At 39.2% G+C, this 22,252-nt stretch overlaps 1 protein-coding gene across 1 annotated transcript in view; it reads left to right on the forward strand.

Annotated features, from left to right (window-relative positions):
* LOC134677162 (DAZ-associated protein 2-like) overlaps positions 1 to 17,972 on the forward strand; it is a 29,102-nt gene extending 11,130 nt beyond the window's left edge. The window contains exons 3-6 of the mRNA XM_063535620.1: positions 98 to 228; positions 2,878 to 3,030; positions 6,369 to 6,487; positions 8,382 to 17,972. Coding sequence (XP_063391690.1) covers positions 98 to 228; positions 2,878 to 3,030; positions 6,369 to 6,487; positions 8,382 to 8,391 — 413 coding nt within the window. The 3' untranslated portion in view covers positions 8,392 to 17,972. The remainder of the gene's footprint in view (positions 1 to 97; positions 229 to 2,877; positions 3,031 to 6,368; positions 6,488 to 8,381) is intronic.
* Positions 17,973 to 22,252: the final 4,280 nt, after the last annotated feature.

The following is a 22,252-nucleotide window of genomic DNA, read 5'->3' on the forward strand; positions in this document are numbered from 1 at the left end:
AGTATGGCCTCGCGCGCCTGGAATGGCCCGTGGGTTGCAGTTACGACTTATCTCCCTGAAGATTCCTTACACCTTCTAACAGAAGAATTGTCAACAGTGGCAGGGGGCTCTCCGTACGGCGTGACCTTCGGCGGCGCGGGGGCAGGCGCTGGGGGCGCCGTGTACGCGCCGCCCCCGTATGATCAACTGCAACATCATCAGATCCCGGCTCTGACTCAACAATTGCCGGTAACTATCATCATAGGCTACATTCCTACTATAGTTCGTTTTTTTAGCATTAGATAGAACTTGAAAGAAGGTAAGCGATCTTGGCATGTCTTTTAACATCGCTTTTTAAAAATCAATAACTATTACTTATGAAAGCAGAAGAATATAAATGATCGTATTAGATTCATAATTGTTACATATTTGCCGTAACTTAGTTTTAAAATGTGTTTTTCAATTAAAAGACACATCAAGATTGTTTACCTAATTTCTAATGCTAAAAAAAACGAAGTATAGTCAAATCAGCTTCTTTTTTAGAACTGTCAAAACGATTAGCAAATATGGAATTTATATGAAAACGAATGTAGTGACGTCACGGTCAACTCACGTACTTTTTGTATTGCAATCCAAGTTATTAAATAGAAATTATGCTTAAAAATAACTAATGTCTATGTTTTTCTAATAATTATCTGGTGCTATATTTCGTGCACGGTTTGAAATAATTTATTTTAAGTACAGGAAACATCCCTATTGTCATAGAAATAAGTGTATGAATCCGTTGGGCACAGCACAGATTCAGAGCGACATAACATTTCCTTGGCTTCAACGGCGGGGCAGCTCTACCCAAATAAGAACCCCATTAACCAATGTGGACTTACTTATCTGTCTTGCTTATTGTTTCTTTATATGTTTAGCTTGTTTCAATTTCAATAGGGTTTAGTAGGATTATTTGTGTCACACTGCAGGGCAAAGGCCCCTTCTTTCAGCCCACCCAACCATCAGGGTTCAGTACAGTCACCTGCAATAATATGTTACTCTTCGAAGGCCGCAAAAATATCTGACACGATCTTATTTATAGAGCATTAAGAGTGTGTCACATATTTTTGCGGCCTTCGAAGAGTAACATATTAGTGCAGGTGACTGTACTAGAGGAAGTGTGCATCAAATATGTACATCGTTATTTACAGAGTTTCCCCAAAATATGGTTGTAAACCTTTATGTCCACCCAACATATCCGTAATACTCAACTAAATTATATTTACTGTTTTAAGTTTGAATTATCAAAACTAAAATTCAAAATGTTAACAACACGAACTGATTCCATTAATATCTGTGTAATGTTTGGTCTTCAGGCTTTAGTTTTACTATTTTGTCATAATCTTCTTCCTCGCGTTATCCCGGCATTTTTGCCACGGCTCACATAGGAGCCTGGGGTCCGCTTGACAACTAATCCCATGATTTGACGTAGGCACTAGTTTTTACGCAAGCGACCGCCATCTGACCTTCCAACCCAGAGGGGAAACTAGGCCTTATTGGGATTAGTCCGGTTTCCTCACGATGTTTTCCTTCACCAAAAAGCGACTAGTAAAAATATCAAATGATATTTCGTACATAAGTTCCGAAAAACTCATTGGTACGAGCCGGGGTTTGAATCCGCGACCTCCGGATTGCAAGTCGCACGCTCTTACCGCTAGGCCACCAGCGCTTCTTACTATTTTGTCATAATATGTCATAATAGTAACTTTGTATTGGCTTTTTACATTTTCGTGCCCTTTTTACATGTTTGTTGAATGGGCGTGACGCCATCAGATTTTCTGCTTTCACGTAAGCTATTACAAATTAGTTACACTCAGGTTACACTTGATGGTAATTGGCAGTTATGTAACTTGCGAGAGAGAGGCGGATGAAATGTTATAAATAGGTCGTTATTGTAATCTTAGTAACTTAATTTTATTTGGACTTGCACAATACAGGAACGTAGTTGATCTAAATAAAGTTTTAAGTTCTAAAATAGAAGGATCAGGCCGTTTTAAAGTCTTGTGCTAAAATGGGGTTAAGAAACGGATTATATTATTTCCAACTGATTTTCGTTTTGTTAAACAAGAAACTGGTCCAATCATTTTTTTTAATTTAATCTGGATCTCTCTACCTCGTGCTGGAACGCAAACGATTGCAGCGCCATTTGCATGAGCATAAAGAATTATAGTAAGAATAGAGCGCTCACTCCATACATCAGCTTTGGTACCACAACGACTATTATTTTCGCAGTCGACATCTAGCATCGAGTAACGCAATTATCAGTACCGTACCGCTATACTCGATACTAGAATTCTCTAGTGTCGTGACTCACGAAAATTGTATTAAACAACAATTTAGAACTAATATTAAAAACAGAAATTGTTGAAAATAGAGTTCCGGTTAATCCGGTTATAATATTCGCTGAAAAATGTTGAGCATTAGGCTTTTGGGTCGGTGCTACATCTATTGTCAAGTAGCAGTACTGATAATTCCGCTACTCGAAGCTAGATGTCGACTACGAAAATACGTCTTTTTGGTACTAAGGCACTGGTCCCACCGCGAGCTAGTAAGCTATGAGCTATCGGCTATAAACACGAACAAAAGATAAGCACTCCCGTGTAAATCGATATTTATAGTTACTCGCCCAGCGGTGAGCTATAAATATCGCCGTGTCTCTTTTATTTACACGGGAGTGCTTATCTTTTGTTCGTGTTTATAGCCGATAGCTCATAGCTTACTAGCTCGCGGTGGGACCAGTGCCTTATACTGAAGTATGGAGTAAGCACTCTATGTATTTTTTTCTCAATGGCATTAATTTATGCACGTTTATGCTTATTATTGCATAATTCTAATGTATCGCATGGTCTTTACAAGGTGTCTACGTTGCAGCAAATGTATAGCCCGGCAGCGGCCATGTACGCAGCGGCAGCGGGCTACCCCGGCTACATCGGCTACCCGGTGCAATACTACCCGTACTACCCGATGCAACCCTCTATTCAACCTCTACGCCCCACTATCATGATCCCGGTAAGATACCTCACACTACCCGACTACATCGATGTACGCGGCGGCAGCAGGCTACCCCGGCTACATCGGCTACCCGGTGCAATACTACCCGTACTACCCGATGCAACCCTCTATTCAGCCTCTACGCCCCACTATCATGATCCCGGTAAGATACCTCACACTACCCGACTACATCGATGTACGCGGCGGCAGCGGGCTACCCCTGCTACATCGGCTACCCGGTGCAATACTACCCGTACTACCCGATGCAACCCTCTATTCAGCCTCTACGTCCCACTAACATGATCCCGGTAAGATACCTCACACTACCCGACTACATCGATGTACGCGGCGGCAGCAGGCTACCCCGGCTACATCGGCTACCCGGTGCAATACTACCCGTACTACCCGATGTAACCCTCTATTCAGCCTCTACGCCCCACTATCATGATCCCGGTAAGATACCTCACACTACCCGACTACATCGATGTACGCGGCGGCAGCAGGCTACCCCGGCTACATCGGCTACCCGGTGCAATACTACCCGTACTACCCGATGCAACCCTCTATTCAGCCTCTACGCCCCACTATCATGATCCCGGTAAGATACCTCACACTACCCGACTACATCGATGTACGCGGCGGCAGCAGGCTACACCGGCTACCCGGTGCAATACTACCCGTACTACCCGATGTAACCCTCTATTCAGCCTCTACGTCCCACTATCATGATCCCGGTAAGATACCTCACACTACCCGACTACATCGATGTACGCGGCGGCAGCAGGCTACCCCGGCTACATCGGCTACCCGGTGCAATACTACCCGTACTACCCGATGCAACCCTCTATTCAGCCTCTACGCCCCACTATCATGATCCCGGTAAGATACCTCACACTACCCGACTACATCGATGTACGCGGCGGCAGCAGGCTACCCCGGCTACATCGGCTACCCGGTGCAATACTACCCGTACTACCCGATGCAACCCTCTATTCAGCCTCTACGCCCCACTATCATGATCCCGGTAAGATACCTCACACTACCCGACTACATCGATGTACGCGGCGGCAGCAGGCTACCCCGGCTACATCGGCTACCCGGTGCAATACTACCCGTACTACCCGATGTAACCCTCTATTCAGCCTCTACGCCCCACTATCATGATCCCGGTAAGATACCTCACACTACCCGACTACATCGATGTACGCGGCGGCAGCAGGCTACCCCGGCTACATCGGCTACCCGGTGCAATACTACCCGTACTACCCGATGCAACCCTCTATTCAGCCTCTACGCCCCACTATCATGATCCCGGTAAGATACCTCACACTACCCGACTACATCGATGTACGCGGCGGCAGCAGGCTACCCCGGCTACACCGGCTACCCGGTGCAATACTACCCGTACTACCCGATGTAACCCTCTATTCAGCCTCTACGTCCCACTATCATGATCCCGGTAAGATACCTCACACTACCCGACTACATCGATGTACGCGGCGGCAGCAGGCTACCCCGGCTACATCGGCTACCCGGTGCAATACTACCCGTACTACCCGATGCAACCCTCTATTCAGCCTCTACGCCCCACTATCATGATCCCGGTAAGATACCTCACACTACCCGACTACATCGATGTACGCGGCGGCAGCAGGCTACCCCGGCTACATCGGCTACCCGGTGCAATACTACCCGTACTACCCGATGCAACCCTCTATTCAGCCTCTACGCCCCACTATCATGATCCCGGTAAGATACCTCACACTACCCGACTACATCGATGTACGCAGCGGCAGCAGGCTACCCCGGCTACATCGGCTACCCGGTGCAATACTACCCGTACTACCCGATGCAACCCTCTATTCAGCCTCTACGCCCCACTATCATGATCCCGGTAAGATACCTCACACTACCCGACTACATCGATGTACGCAGCGGCAGCCGGCTACCCCGGCTACATCGGCTACCCGGTGCAATACTACCCGTACTACCCGATGCAACCCTCTATTCAGCCTCTACGCCCCACTATCATGATCCCGGTAAGATACCTCACACTACCCGACTACATCGATGTACGCGGCGGCAGCAGGCTACCCCGGCTACATCGGCTACCCGGTGCAATACTACCCGTACTACCCGATGCAACCCTCTATTCAGCCTCTACGCCCCACTATCATGATCCCGGTAAGATACCTCACACTACCCGACTACATCGATGTACGCAGCGGCAGCCGGCTACCCCGGCTACATCGGCTACCCGGTGCAATACTACCCGTACTACCCGATGCAACCATCTATTCAGCCTCTACGCCCCACTATCATGATCCCGGTAAGACCACGTAAATAAAGTGATAAGCTATTCAGTGTCAGAGACTGGATTTGTGCTTGCGGTTTCATAAGCTCCTAAATAGGGTTGCAAATAGAAAAAAAACCAAATGATTTTTTTTTCAAATTTATGAAAAAAAACATGAATAAAAACCTGGCACCATGGTTTTTTTTTGTAAATTAGGTTTTTTTTCAGATGAACAAAAATATGCCACAATAACGGTTTTTCGTGATTTATTTATATAAGTAACTTAAAAGTAAAACTAAGTGCCCCGATGCGGCGACGAGAGGCGTTGGTGTTGCCAACAGTAAATTGTGATAACTACCACTACAGATTTCATTTATGTTGTTATTAATCAAAGTTGGTAAGTTGAATTGGTTTAATGGTTAACATAAAGTCTAAAACAAGTAAAACAACCGTATAAAAGTATTAACTGCCTTGCAAATTTTGAGTTTTTATACGTTTGAAAAAAAAAACGTACTCCAGAAAAAAATGGTTTATTTCACGGTTTTTTTTCATGTATTTTTTCAAGTCAGAAAAAAAACCGTTTTTTTACAACCCTACTCCTAAATCACAAAATATGTCAGTGAAATTTGAATCTATGGTGTGGGATTAAAAACTGATTTTGTTTGTTTGAAAAGTTAACGAAACGGAACAAATGTTCCAATTGAAAATGATTAAAAATGATTTGAACTTAAGTCCTATATGACCATTTCTAGGTTTTAGGAGGATTCCCAGCTACATCTTACCTTTAAACTAGCAATTATTGTATATTTATATATTTCGGGCTTCTCGGAAACGGCTCGAAACGATTTCGATGAAATTTGCTATATGGAGGATTTTGGGGGCGACAATTCCATCTAGCTAGGTCTTATCTCTGGGAAAACGCGCATTTTTGAGTTTTTATAGGTTTTCCGAGCAAAGCTCTGTCTCCCAGATATTGTTTATAAACAGTACCCTTAACTCAACCATTTTATCAGTGTGTAATAATTGAAATGGCGAGGCCTAAGTATTTGTCTGGTTGCAGCAGAACGGTTTCGAGGCCGGCGGGCGGTTCGAGGGCCTCGCGCAGACGCTGCTGCCCCCCGCGCCGCCCAACGTGCCCCCCTCCCCCGCGCACCTCGCCGCGCTACAACCCCATCAAGTTCTGTAAGTATACCTCCTACATAGGCAGCTTCGGGCCCCCCATCCTCAGGGGGCCCCGAAGGACACACAGTAACAGTATATTTTATTACTCATAATAAATACAAGATCATAGTAGAAAAATGTTAGTTTAATTAGCTTTCTTTACTTTCCAAAAGGGCCCCAAATTCTTATGTGCCCAAGGGCCCCATCATAGTTTAAGACGGCCCTGTTTATAGGGGGCACAAAGTGTTACTCGGCAAGTCTAATTACACAAAAATAGGCCGTTTTAACATTTTTGACCTCACGCATAGTGTAGAAATTTATAGAAGGCGCCACTGAACTTTAACAGGCAACACTATGCAAACATGGATTTTCTGTAAAGAAAAAAATTCTAGGCATAACATATTTTAAATGTGTCTCTACTTCTGTTGCTACTTTCTTTCTGTATTGTTTTTTTTTATTTAAGTGTACAATAATATCATCATGCTGTATCATGATACAAGTGCGAAAAATAGGAAATTCGAAACGAGTGGCGGTAAATTAAAAGGGAGTGTTTTATATCGACACGAGTTGCGAATTACCTTTACGCACGTGTATCGTACAACGTTTTACAGTACATATGGGGCTCTTTAAATTTTCGAAATACTTGCGTAATGTGCTAATTATCGCACTAGTGCCGTAAAGTAGCACCATACGTACTGTAAAGAGTATTTTTAATACAGTTGCTCAAAAAGTGCTACTTTACGTAGCTGTTTAGCGTGCGGAAAGTTGGTTATCTCGAACTAGTGCTTTTTACTTCTCCAATTTTTTTAAATTTATACTTGTTCCAATTCACGACTACTTATTGATGAGTGTTAATATTAGTTTCCTTTAAACGTCGTAATCAGCATAAAAACCTACCGTTAATGTAAGAATACGAAAAATATTACATATTTCATATTTAATTACTTACCTCTTCATCAATATAACACGTTTATTTTTTAATATTCAATATTGAAAATTCCGTTCTTAATAAGTTGACTGAATGGAACGGAATAGCTGCCAAACGCCCATAGATATAATATACTTAAAGACGACGTCTAACCGAGCTGTCACTGTTACCACTTTTGTTTAGTGTACGATTAACAATGTTTTTCTTATTTTTTCGCAACTGTATTAAAAAACGTCGTTCGATACACGTGCGGAAATGTCATTCTTCACTCGTCCCGAGTCTTGCCACTCGCCTGCGGCTCGTGGCAAGATATCTCGGTACTCGTGAAGTAATGACATACCTTCCGCACTAGCATCGAAATGTACTATTGTATTGTATTGTGTCATTTAGCTGAAACTTCACATAGGTATATTAAAGTAAGTTGTTGTAAGTATTAGTTGCTGTGGAAAAAAGTACAGTCGGCGATAAGTCTAAGAATGTTAAAGTGACGCTCTTTAAAGCATATTGTCAGACCTTTTACACCTGCAGCCTGTGGGTTAACTACACGCAGAAGGCGCTCAGGGCCCTTAGAGTCCAGTACAACAATGGTTTTAGGATGCTGTTGGGGTTGCCGCGATTTTGTAGTGCATCGCAGATGTTTACTGATGCTCACACGGACAGCTTCGCCGCTATTTTGCGCAAAAGAGTGGCATCCTTAGTGAAGAGGTTGAGTGGCAGCCCAAACAGCATACTGAACACCATTGCAGAGAGATGGCAGGGGCGCTTCCAGGAGCACTGGAACCGTTTGCATTGCTCACTAGGTTATGTATGATTGTGTTTTGTCTGTGATAATAGTTATGTGTGTATTAATTAATTGTACTAACGCTAGCTCTAAGTTATTTTATTTTGTTACTAACAACTATGGACATAAATTATTCCGAAATAAATTATTTGAATTGAATTGAATTGATAAGACCTTGTATCAAGAAAGTTTTTTTTTAATTCCAGGTGGCGTTAGTTTCCCCTCGCAGCCTTCGACCGGTGAAGCCAATATATCAGCATAGCTCCGTCTCACTCGTATACTGACACTGCTCATTCATCATCATCATCAGTTCACCAAGTCTTAGAAAAAAACAACTGGTAAACTTGCTTCATTCTCACTATTTGTATGTAGCCTACCGTATAAAAGTCAATTGAATATCTTTGACGCATTCACCGCTAAGCTACGGTCGTAGCCGATAACATGGGTTTCCCGGTATGTAGCGTTGTAGAGACAAATCGACAACATGACGTGATTAGCGCTGAATGAGTTAATAGGTGCCTAAAACGGGAGTCTTTAGACTTTTTTATCCGAAGCAGGCCTTCGGCCTCCCGCTTATAAGCGGGTCAAATTTAGGGCTTGTGGGACAAAATTTGAGCTTACAGGCCAAATTTGACCCTGAAGCCTTAGGGAGACTCTTGGTCTAAAATATCACTACTTATATTTGAAATTTGGCAAAAGAAATGTCAACATAAATTGTAATCATATTGGAAGTCTTTTAACACATTCAGAGCCAAAAACCCGACAGTCGGGTATACTGTTCGTAGCGACTACTCGCTCCATACGGCGAAAACGTGACTACGCGCTACGAGCGTAATCCGTAGCACTTGGCAATGAATGTGTTAAAACGAAACTATAGTAGATTTCGTTTTTAAGGTTAAAACGGTCGTAGTAAAACATTCTCGTAATATTCCTCTTAAGAGGAAAATCAATATAAGTCACTAGAAACTAGTGAAGTGACGTATACGAGTGATTTTTGACGAAAAGCAATTAAAATGAAGATATTTTCTTAAGCAAAGACCTCGAAGATATCAGTAAGAATAATTTAAATGTAAAGACAGCCGCCACAAATAAAATATAGCAAAGGCCAACGCGCATGTGACACTCCTGGAGTTGCAATCGTCCATAAGCTACTGTAGCCGTTCACTATCGGACGGGATGTTGTTTGCCAACACACAGTCCAATTAGAATTTTAGTTATTCGATCAGAAACAGATCTAATAAGTAAATCTCGAATTGGCCTGCTACTGATGTTAAAATAATTAATATCCAAAGTATTTTTAAGTACTGTGGCGTTTTCAAGCAAAATGATAAGTACTTATTATTGGTACAGTCGCCATCAGATATATCGGAGCGGCCAAGGTGTTCACAATATCTGAACACGCACTCTAACGCCTTGACAATAGAGGCGTGTTCAGATATTTGTGACAGCCTTGACAGCTCCGATATATCTGATCGCGACTGTACAGTAAAGCCTTATTATCGTAAAGGCTCAATGAGAAATCACCTTTATCGAGTTATAGAAATATGGTAATTCGCCAGTAACTGGCCACATTTAGTAACTGGCCACCCCAAACCAAAAATGAAATCTATTCACCTATAAATAGAATTCATTTTAGTATAAAGTGGCCAGTTATTGAAACCTTATACTAAAATGAATAGAATTTTTCGGGTGGCCAGTTACTGGCGAATTACCCTGCTAATTTTATTTCATGTGGCTGTCTTTACATGTATGTAACAATATTTAAAGATATATTTATATATTCGAAAGTCGGTCGGTGGTCATCTCTGTGACGTCCGTGACATTTGCCGGCGGTTGACATTTTGACAGGTCTAAATTGACAGAATTTGGAGTCAAAGATGTTTATTATTATTATTAAATTTCGGTAACAATGTAATGGTACCATCTCTCTGATGGCGTCCGAAGGTAAAAATATTAAGTTTGGGCTCGTAGAATCGTCCCAATTAATAGTAGTTGAGCGTCTAAAGAATATTACAGTCAGGGATACAGCTTGTATCCAAAATGACATTTTTGAGATAAATATATACAGGGTGGCTAAGAAATAAGTGCATTCCCGTTGCCAGGGAGTTTTGGGATTATACTGAGCAACTTTTACTATAGAACCAACCCCGAAATCGCGAAAAAAAATATACATTTTTTGTTTCGCGATTTCGGGGTTGGGGTACACCCATCCCATAGAAAATGGACCAGCCAAATTTTTTTTCCGCAATTTTGGGCGTTGGTTTCATAGTAAAAATTGCTCAGTATAATCCCAAAACCTCCCTGGCAATGGGAATGCAGTTATTTTTAGCCATCCTGTATAGTGTATATGTACCAATTAATTTTAAAATCATCAAATGAAATATTGTAAAGATTTCAAGGTTTTTATATTGTGAAATGAATTTGCTCAGATCGGTTAAAACCGATTATTAATTTTTTTTTATATTCCTAGCGTCTATAGGCTAGATGCTTACCATAAGGCCGTACGCTTGTTTGCTACATATATTATGAAGTAAACTAGATCAAAACAAATTATAATATAAATATTTTAAAAACCATTTCAGAAAATGAAAAAAAAAACTATGAAATGTCAACCGCCGGTAGTCTTAGACATAACAATCCGGTTATATATTTGACTGTGATGCCTTTCGCTATGCCATACTGTTTGCTAAAACGTCAACGCACACGTGACACCCTTATAGAGTGAAACTATTCATTAATTTGAAAAGTCGGAGCAATAATTCGTTGATTGTATCAAGTCGAGTCAAAGACGAACTTGTTAAGAGCTGTTGCAGGCGTCCATATTCTGCGGTGTCCGATTACTACAAGGCGGCCCGTACAAAAAAAAACTTAAGTGCAGCTGGTTAATCAAACCTTGTCAGTAAAAAAAGGCGCGAAATTCAAATTTTCTATGGGACGACATCCCTTCGCGCCTACATTTTTCAAATTTGCCGCCTTTTTTTACTGACAAGATCTGTTTGACCAAGTATACATTGAAATCTTGATTGTTGAATTTGTAAAAAGGAGGAATTTGATGAAATAATAGGGTAATTTGCCAGTAACTGGCCACCGGCCAATAACTGGCCACCCTAAACTAAAAATGAAATCTATTCACCTATAAACAGAATTAATTTTAGTATAAGGTTTCAATAACTGGCCCCCATTTTTAGTTTAGGGTGGCCAGTTATTAACAGATGGCCAGTTACTGATGAAATCTAGTTATTCTAGAACGATCTAGAAGTAAAGTTAACACTATGGCATAGTGATCAAGTGTGCCGTTTGGCGATTCTAGTATTACTGGGACTATAGTCGGGGCGCTGTCTGTGTCCACTTCAGGTACAGTCGGCTACATTTTACGAAACCAGAGATAAGTTAATAGAGAAGACTGAGAATCTCCAGTTTAAGTAACTCGAGTCACGATTTTCTTGCGTGTTTATTTTGAAATGAAAATATGTGACGTTCCACGACAAAAAGGTACCTTATTGCGGCTGGCGCTTACGTCGCATAGCGCCGCAATAATATTGGAGCGGCGTTAATAATAGCGTAAGCGCCAACCGCCATAAGGTACCTTTACCCGTGGGACGTCACATATATGTGTTGATTTATTTGTTCGTTTTGTCCTCAGATATATTGACACTTACGGCCCGATTCGAACTTTAGGATAAGTACGTCAATTAATAGATCTTGAAACGATATGGATTAGATGTGTCAGTGTCAAATGTGACGTTTATTTAAACAAAAACGTCACTTTTGACACTGACACATCTCTTCCATACCTTTTTTAGATCTATTAATTGACGTGTCTTAAAGTTCGAATCAGGCAGTTAGGGTCGGTAGCACCAAACCGTCTGTCACTGTTAAAGCGTTCGCGTTCGCTAAATAAAATTCTATTGTATGGGAAATTTCATAGTTCACTGCTGAGCGATGTTTATCAGTTCGTCAATTGTGATTGGTGCAACTGGCCCTTAAAGCGTCATCGTCATAAATGAAAAACACGTAATGAATTCGTGACTCGCGTTACTTTAAGGCAGCGGTCGGCAACCTTTTAGCAGCCAAGGGCCACATAGTAGTTAACGGAGGTGATGCGGGCCGTACTTTGTTAATATTTATGACTTTATGAGACATTGTCGTTTGTCACTATTACATACAAAATAGCCAGGGCGGCTCTCGGGTCGCAAGTGACAGGTTTACGAGCCGCATGCGGCCCGCGGGCCGCAGGTTGCCGACCGCTCCTTTAAGGAGTGACTGCGTTGTTGACGTTGGTGTATGGTCATTGTTGTAGATGGCGCTATTTATTGTGTATTTTAGTTTTGTGTGTATTATATCTGCCATTTAACTGCTAATTACAACTTTAAAACGTAAACTTTCAAGTAGCTTACCACCACTGCTACAGGCACAGAGTTAAAAACAAGTGCGAGTCGGACTCGCGCACGAAGGGCTCCGTACCATAAAGCAAAAAAAAAAACGAAAAAAAATGCAAAAAGAAAACGGTCACCCATCCAAGTACTGGCCACGCCCGACGTTGCTTAACTTTGGTCAAAAATCACGTTTGTTGTATGGCAGCCCCACTTAAATCTTTATTTTATTCTGTTTTTAGTATTTGTTGTTATAGCGGCAACAGAAATACATTATCTGTGAAAATTTCAACTGTCTAGCTATCACGGTTCGTGAGATACAGCCTGGTGACAGACAGACGGACGGACGGACGGACAGCGTAGTCTTAGTAATAGGGTCCCGTTTTACCCTTTGGGTACGGAACCCTAAAAAGCATAATAATATTGTTTTATGCATGGTATTAATAGCGCCATTTAATAAACATTATAGGAAAGACAGAAAAAATAAATTTCTTGCCATTGTAAAAACCAAAATTAATATTTAGATTTAGTTAAGAAATCTCTGTCAACAAATCCCAAATATTCATATAGTCCAGTGAAAAAAACTACAATATTTAAGGTTTTTTCCAAGTTCACAGAACATTGAGAATGCACCTTAACTTTGACAGCTGTCAAAAACGTTGACAGTGACAGATGTCAAGGAAGTTGACACAGACAGCTCGTGTAGGTATATAATTGAAAGTAAAATAATACGGTTGTGCGTGACGTGAGTGAGAGAGAGAGAGAATGGTCATGTGTTCTGGTTTGTTGAATTTGACAGCTGTCAAGAATGTTGTGTTAAAAACGTGTTTCTTGTTTTTATTAACTAATGCAATTTTACAAGATTTAAGTGAAAGGAAAGTCGTAGAATCAAAACTACTGAGTCGATTTTGATGAATTGGGGGTCAATTATGACCATAATATAGGCTACATTTTTAACAGACTTCTAAAAACAAGATTTTAATACAGTTTTTGTCTAAATAATGAGACACGTTTTTACATACAATTCTGTACAGTTGTCATTTGCGGATATAATTGTATGAAACGTAACGTCGGACGAAATCGCGTCCGACTGTACTCGGGTCTTGAAAACAATTTAAACGATTTTTTGTTGAAATTCGTTGTTTCGCGTTTATGCCACAAGTGGTCCAATCAAAGAATTCATATACTATTTAGAAATAACCTATCCACTTTATGTACAGTCACCTGCAATAATATGTTACACAACGAAGGCAGCAAAAATATCTGACACGATCTTATTTGTAGAGCAATAAGAGCGTGTCACATATATTTGCGGCCTACGAAGACTAACATATTATTGCAGGTGACTGTACTATCAGCAACACGTATGTGACACCTCTGAAGTTGTAAACGTCTATAGGATAAGGGTATCGCTTATTTACAGGCACTGCAGTGGCGTGCAGTGCATACAAAAAAAGGTAGGCACTAGGGTAGGCAGTCCATACAAAATGACCAAAAAAAAAGTTGCCGATTTTTATAGTTTGCGTTACATTCCTTCAAGAATGACTCTTCTAGAGCCCGATTTAAGTCTTATCTCCACTGCACGCCACTGTTGTACCGTACGCTCACAGGCCACAATCGTGGAATAAAATACTTTCCCATCATTAAAAAAGACTATTTTGACATGATTCAGTACATGGTTAGGTTATATGGTTAACTGGAAGAGATCCCTCTTAGGGATAAGTTCGCCCTTGTACTATATTTATGTTCTATCTGATGTACAGTCACCTGCAATAATATGTTACTCTTCGAAGGCCGCAAAACTATGTGACACGCTGTTATGGCTCTACAATTAAGATCGTGTCAGATATTTTTGTTGCCTTCGTTGTGTAACATATTATTGCAGGTGACTGTACCTGCGTTCGTCTCTTCCGTACAATAAAGTGATACTTACTTACTGGTTGGTTTATATTATAAACCAACCAGTTAGACCGAAATTATTATTGATTGGACTACATTGACTGGGCTACGAGCGCGTTAGTGAATGAATCTCAGTTAAGGGGCCTTTATATTTAAGTTCCACGGGTCTATTATTGACATAATAAAACTAATGCAATGAACTTATGGTCTATTGGGAATAGGTGACAGAACGCCACTACGTCTATAGTGGCCTATAATATTTGAAGCCACTATAGTTGTCGAAAAGAATCTAATTTCTGTAAAGACGGTATAATTTCTATAATATGTGGCGTTATCTATGAAAAGGGACCTTATTGTCGATGGCGCTTACGCCATTATTAATGATGCTGCGATATAAATACAATGCCGCCCGACGCTGTGCGGCGTAAGCGCCATCGACAATAAGGTCCCTTTTCATAGATAATGCCCCATATTGAGTATAGGGTGCGTAGCCAAGATGCCAATCGTTTACGCTCCGTAGCGAACGAAATGCAACTGTCATTGTCGCACTAATATGGAAGTGTGATAGAGAGAGATAACCGTACTTGCACTTGGCTAGGTACCCAGGCGTCGAATAGAAAAATGTCTTGTAAATACTGTACTTTGGGACAGTATGACATTTCTACCCATAAAGCTAATCACACACTGACGCCGCGATCTGCCGCGGCAAGCGGAGCGACAGATCTGCAAATAAGCACAATAAGACATAGATTAGGTAGCCCATACTGAACAACTTTTTCTATGGGACCGACTCCGAAATCACTAAAATTTTTTGGCCGTTTCATACATTGGTCGAGTGGATGTCGACGTTTTTTATGGGAAGGCCAAATTTTTTTTGGGATTTGGGGGTTGGTCCCATAGAAAAAGTTGTTCAGTATGACCTACTTAATCACCTCGCACAATATGGCTAACGGTCCAAAAATGACCCTGTATGGTTCCCGGCGTCCAGATCGCGTGTGGTGTGTATAATGTATAACGCTTTAAAATACAATGTAATTCAATAAACCTATTTTCTTTAGACTACAGTGGAAAAGTATAATGTTATCTATCAGTTATTTCACTTATGACATGTTTTGGTAAGACAAAGACAAAAGATAGAATAAAAACACACACACAGAGACAGATCGCGGGTTCGATCTAAGATAAGCATTTTTATAAAAGACGTTCATACATTACATAATGTTACATAAAGATAAACAATAATTATCGCTGTCAACTTGTCATATGTGAAGTTCTCTATGAAAAGGGACCTTATTGTCGATGGCGCTTACGCCATTATTAACGATGCTCCGATATAAATACAATGCCGCGCGACGCTGTGCGGCGTATGTGCCATCGACAATAAGGTCCCTTTTCATAGATAATGCCTCATATATGCAGCTAAAGTAACAAAGTTGTTAGCGTGTGACTGACATTTTAATAAGAAAAAGATGAATGCGGTTGAACGATTTATTATTGTGTAATTATTTTTAACAGAGATGTTTATAAGGTATTTTCGGGTAATTGCAGAATGACGGGTTATATTTTAAATCTCTCACATACCATCCATTCCATCACAATCTAGTCTGTCCGTAATTACCCGAATTCACCATATCTCTTGCCAAAACGTTGTCATATGTGAAATAAGTATAATATTTACGGGAATCACATGGAATGGTAGATTGTAATTTTGAATAATTACTTTTACATTATTTCTGTGTTGTATGTTGACTCGAAACTGTTCTTGTGTGAATTATATTCTACGCACATTCAGTGCGGTTTATGTACTTCGTAAAACTTGAATTTTACATAAATCTTCTTGGTAACTCGAATGTGTCACCTCTACAGAGTTGCGAACACTCTTAAGTACTACCGAGTACGATTAGACCGGCCATACGCTTGTTTGCAACCATTAAAAACTTGAGATAACTTTTTGAGGTATTTGATCCAATATAATAACAGTTAGGAGTCAACATCGCCAAATGTGACGTTCCACGGCAAAAGGTACCTTATGGCGGCTGGCGCTTACGTCGCATAGCGCCGCAGTAATATTGGAGCGGCGTTAATAATAGCGTAAGCACCAACCGCCATAAGGTACCTTTACCCGTGGGACGTCACAAATATATTATATTATAAAACAATTTTGTACTTGTTTATTTTTACTAAAATATTGCATTTTATTTGTTAAAATCATGTTGTTCGGCATTTTGAATGTTTGCCACTAGGGTGTTTTTGGCCCTCGGAGTATCTCTGTATTAGATCTTATGTTAACGTGTTAAGAGTCATTTTCTAATGGCACATGTTTTATAGTTACTTTTCATGGTAAAAACTTAGTTGCTCAAACAGTATAAATGCTTTGAAATGTATTCACACCGGTAACAGAATGGAAGGAACGAAGTATGGAAACTTTTTGGGACATTTTCTCGTATTAGGATCGAGAAATTTGGAAAAAAAGAACTACATTTAGACCAAGATAAGTTTGCAACGATTTTGATAATACACGCAGTACAAGTGTTATTAAGGCATTCACTGCCAGGGGGCGTGGCCTAGGAACAAACTTGTATGACGGTGAACGCACATGTGCGTTGGGGGCAGTAAATGTGTTATACGTCATAATTTCACAGAAGTATGACGTTTAAAATAACACTTGCACTGCGTGTGCTATCAAAATCGTTGCAGACTTATCTTGGTCTAATTCTACTAAACTTTTGTAAAATGGCCCAAATATGAAATTAACCTGTATGTACCTATATGCATTTACTTTGTTTTTTCTCTGTCATTGTCATTATACTTACAGTTATACCATGAAAAGTAATTACCCACCATTTTTAATAGAATCCCAAAAGGTAAAGGGACCATAGAGTAAACGATTTATTTTTTTTGAACCCAAACACTTCGACTTTTGGCCTGTATTTTAAAACTGCTCGAATATAATATGGAATCTCTTTTATTTATATAAGATCTGTAGTCAGGAGAAAATGTATATTAATATTATTTTAATATTATTATTTCCTGGCAGTATGGTAAAAGATTTTCATAGTTTTTTCTGACTTAGTATAGAAAAAGTATATAAAGTCTTTAAAGACAATTTAGGTCAAACGAATATCTGTCAAAACTGTCAAATAATTACTATTTACTTCAAAGGCTGTATATACTTTTTAACCGCATTATTTTCAAATGATTGTGAGTAAATGAAAATTGTATGAAATGTGACGTTATCTATGAAAAGGGACCTTATTGTCGATGGCGCGCCATTATTAACGAAGCTCCGATATAAATACAATGCCGCGCGACGCTGTGCGGCGTAAGCGCCATCGACAATAAGGTCCTTTTTCATAGATAATGCCCTAAATGCCCATGTCGAGCTAAAGTGAACCTTGTTGTGTGGTGTTAAAGTCGAGTGTTGGGTCTCGAGTAAGCGAAAGTGAGTTCCGTGAGCAGACTTGAGTCACGTGCAATATATAGCATAATTATTATTTTGTTTCCAATAAAATATTAAAATCGAAACTTTGTTTTATTTCATAAGTTCAAACAGTCTAGTAGTGGTTATACAGTACAATTTGACTAATCTGGCACTAATACTGATACAAAAGAGGCGGATTACTTGAGGCATAGAACCTCATAGAACAAATAATAGTACTAGGTACAGAAGACTCACTCTCTAACAAAACGCGTCTGTCACGATCAACATAGATTTGGCCGCTAGGTGGCGACAGCGCCACGTGCGGCTTATTGCTTTCCCCAAAATTGGTGTGGAACGGATTTACTTTTAGCTACCTATAGGTCCGGTATAAGTTAGTATTATGAATTTACTGAGTCGGTAGTGCTGCACTCTGGCGGCAGAACATTGCAGTAATATCCCCTATAGCAAAAAGAATAGATAGTATAGAGGGGTCCTGTCATTGTCAATTTTGTAGTCACGGTACATTTACTGCCATCTATCGACACACGATTAAAACTTAAAATAAAATTGAAAATGTATAAAATAATCAAAATATGTTTACGGATAAATGATTCTTAATTTTTATTGTTCCCTACTGACCCATGTTCTTTCACTGATATGTGTTAAAATTGTTAAATACCAAACGGTGTCGTTAACGCCATCTAGCCGAGAATAGTAAAAAGGTAATGGCGCCATCTATTCGAGAACGACTTTTCCTTGGCCGTCCGAGGCACGTTTTTTTCTTAGACTTTATTTATCTTATAGTGTTGCCAAATAAAAGTGTTGCACTAGACTTGTTCATTCTAGCGACATCTATGACATGCCGATGTACTTACGTACTCTTCTCAACTTATTCGAGAAATTATTTTTCAATAGACTATGCACCTTAGTTAATGATCAATAGATGGCGTTCTGCTCAATCGTCAAACTACACTTTACAATCAACAATCAATGAAATAGAATACAATACCACGTCAGTAGAGGATCAGATCAGTACATTCCTTTTTAGGGTTCCGTACCCAAAGGGTAAAACGGGACCCTATTACTAAGACTTCGCTGTCCGTCCTTCCGTCTGTCACCAGGCTGTATCTCACGAACCGTGATAGCTAGACAGTTGAAATTTTCACAGATGATGTATTTCTGTTGCCACTATAACAACAAATACTAAAAACAGAATAAAATAAAGATTTAAATGGGGCTCCCATACAACAAACGTGATTTTTGACCAAAGTTAAGCAACGTCGGGAGTGGTCAGTACTTGGATGGGTGACCGTTATTTTTTTTTGCTTTTTTTGTTCTTTTTTTTGCATTGTGGTACGGAACCCTTCGTGCGCGAGTCCGACTCGCACTTGCCCGGTTTTTTAATGCTCATTATTATTGTAAGTAGGTACAGTCAGCAGCAGAAGTTGCTAAGCGGGCGAGGTGTTCAAAATGATCTTGACGCGACTTTATTGTTAAGAGAATAAGAGCGTGTCAAGGTAATTTTGAACACCTCGCCCGCTTAGCAACTTCTGCTGCTGACTGTACCAGAGTCCTAAGTCCTATCGTTTCTCATTGTTGAATCTGATAGGCTTTTACAAGGGAGGACAATTTTAAGGGAACTTGACTAGAGTTAGACCAAGATAATTCTGCAACGATTTTGATAGCACACGCAGTGCAAGTGTTATTTATACGTCATAATTTCATAGGAGTTTGATGTTTAAAATAACACTTGCACTGCGTGTGCTATCAAAATCGTTGCAGACTTACCTTGGTCTAACTCCATGTAGGTAATAATAGTTTTTTCAAGTTTAGTATAAAAATAAACACACAGTAGGCATACTTTTATTAGACACTTCTATAACTAGGTACACATGAGATGGCGTATCATTAATTTTAATAAATACAGACACTAATGTTAAAATACAATAACGACACAACATCAAGATTTAATAATTAGCTAACAAATAATTTCAACTTGTAATAATTTTTCAAATATAGTTCTTGCTACTTGACGCTAGATGGCGGGTTGCTCAAAAATTCACAAAACTTTCGTGCGGTCAAGAGAATATCAAATTCTCTTTGGTGCGGCAAATGTGATTATAACATAAATTTTCATCGGTTAGCTTCTAAATAGGCATGATATCGACAATTCACAGTTTATTATCATTATTTCTAATAGCTTTCTAAAGCTTTATAGTTAGACTACAACATTTATAATCTGAAAATAATATCACAGATGTCTAGGTATATACTTAATAAATAACTAGTTCATGTTTAATTGATACTATTAACTATAAATATAACACAAGACATTTAAGGACATTTAAGTACAGTCTGCAGCAGAAGTTGCTAAGCGGGCAGGGTGTGCATAATTACCTTGACACGCTCTTATTCTCTTAACTATAAAGTCGCGTCAAGATCATTTTGAACACCTCGCCCGCTTAGCATCTACTGCTGCTGACTGTACCTAACTACAAATTACATTGAAATTTTAAAGTATTAAAGTGATATTATCCACTCAGGTCTTAGAATTACTGTACACAAGTTACTTCCTATAATATATAAACTGGTTTGCATGACAAAATGCTAAACATTTATTTTGGTTTTGCACTATGAGTATAATGTAAATTATGTACGTACAACTATCAAATCTGTTAAAGATTTCATTTTAACGTTAATTTAGACAAAATAGGTTGCGTACTAACTGGTACCCACATATTAATTTATATAAATATTGATTTGAAGCCTAACCAGAGATATATAGATTCTATGTATTTAAGTATGTATTTGTATATTATATATATCGTTGTCTGAGTACCCACAACACAAGCCTTCTTGAGCTTACTGTGGGACTTAGTCAATCTGTGTAAGAATGTCCTAAAATATTTATTTATTATTTATTTATATGATAATGATCATTGTCAAGAGGGCGCTGTTATTCTAATTATAGGGTGACAGTTCAGTTTAGTATTGAATTGTTATGAATCAGATAAATTATTTCCAGTGAACCTACCTTTTATACGCAATGAAAACGGGTATGGATAATTCTATTTTCAGGAATCATATACTCTCTAGATAGGCTGGATACTCGCAACGCCGCTATATTCATACAAGCATTATCTTGTTATGTGAAATCAGCCAAGCCATCAATCGGCCAAAAAATAAATTCAACAAGTACGTAGAATAAATATTTCTTAAGTCACAATGATGTGTTATGGTTTTAATACACGTATGATAATCTTAATTATCTTAAAAACGCATACTACACCCGCACAACAATATACCACTAATACACAAATTTTTTTTTAACAGTGCCACTATTCCGCAATAGATGGCGCTACAATCCCAGTGAATTTTTTTTTAATAATTAGCTTCTAGTATATTCTAGAAGGCTTTGTGCGTTTTATTACATACGTACATGATGCGCGCTTTACTTATTTAATTATCATAAATAATTCATAGTTTAGAATTTACTATGACAATCATTTTTAATAAAAAATAATCATTTACCTATTTAGAAAAAAATAGGATTGCAAAGAACGCAAAAATCAATATTTTCAAAGTAGTATTTTTTTTTGCAAAGCGTAACATTTTTTTTTATTAAATTATTATGATAACACTTAAGTACAAGTTAACACTTAATAGGTACGATACTCGTATTATGATATGATATAATATATTTTCTTATAAATAGTTATTATTACAGGTATTATAGAGCTTATATACTTATATCAAACCTTATTTATTGGAAGACCTTTGTGATATTGTTTGTTGTGATTATTCTTGGTTGTCCTAAACCTATCCATTCATACAATCACACACCATCAATTTAATTAAAATGATATTTATAAGCTATTAATAAAATTAAGTGTAAACTATATAAATTAAAACTAATAAAATAAATAAAACTTACCCACCTATCTTAGGTCCCCCAGATCTGTCCCCTGCGGAAGGGTGCCCATAAGGCTGGCTGCTGGCTACATTTCCTCGCCGAATAGCTATGGCTATTCTTTCGCCTAGGAATGAGCCAGCCCTAAGGTCACCCGTGGTTTCTTTTTTTAGGCCCTAACATATTGTAAAATAATATTTTAAGTCTCTAAACTCAATGTTAAATAACGTTAAGTTCTATTATCAAATTAAGGGTCACACGACCCGACCGGCGAAAAGGCGCTCCCATACAATGGAAGTTGCGCTTTTATTTTAAAACGACATGCTCTGTCATGTCTCGTATTTATTTTTCTTTACTAAAAATGTCATAGATTTCTTTATAGAGTTAAACCAAGAAAAGCCTGCAGCGATTGTGATAGCCCACGCAGTGCAAGTGTCATTTTAAACGTCAAACTTCTATGAAATTATGACGTAT

This window comes from Cydia fagiglandana, chromosome 25, assembly GCF_963556715.1.
Source record: "Cydia fagiglandana chromosome 25, ilCydFagi1.1, whole genome shotgun sequence".
Lineage (NCBI taxonomy): Eukaryota > Metazoa > Arthropoda > Insecta > Lepidoptera > Tortricidae > Cydia > Cydia fagiglandana.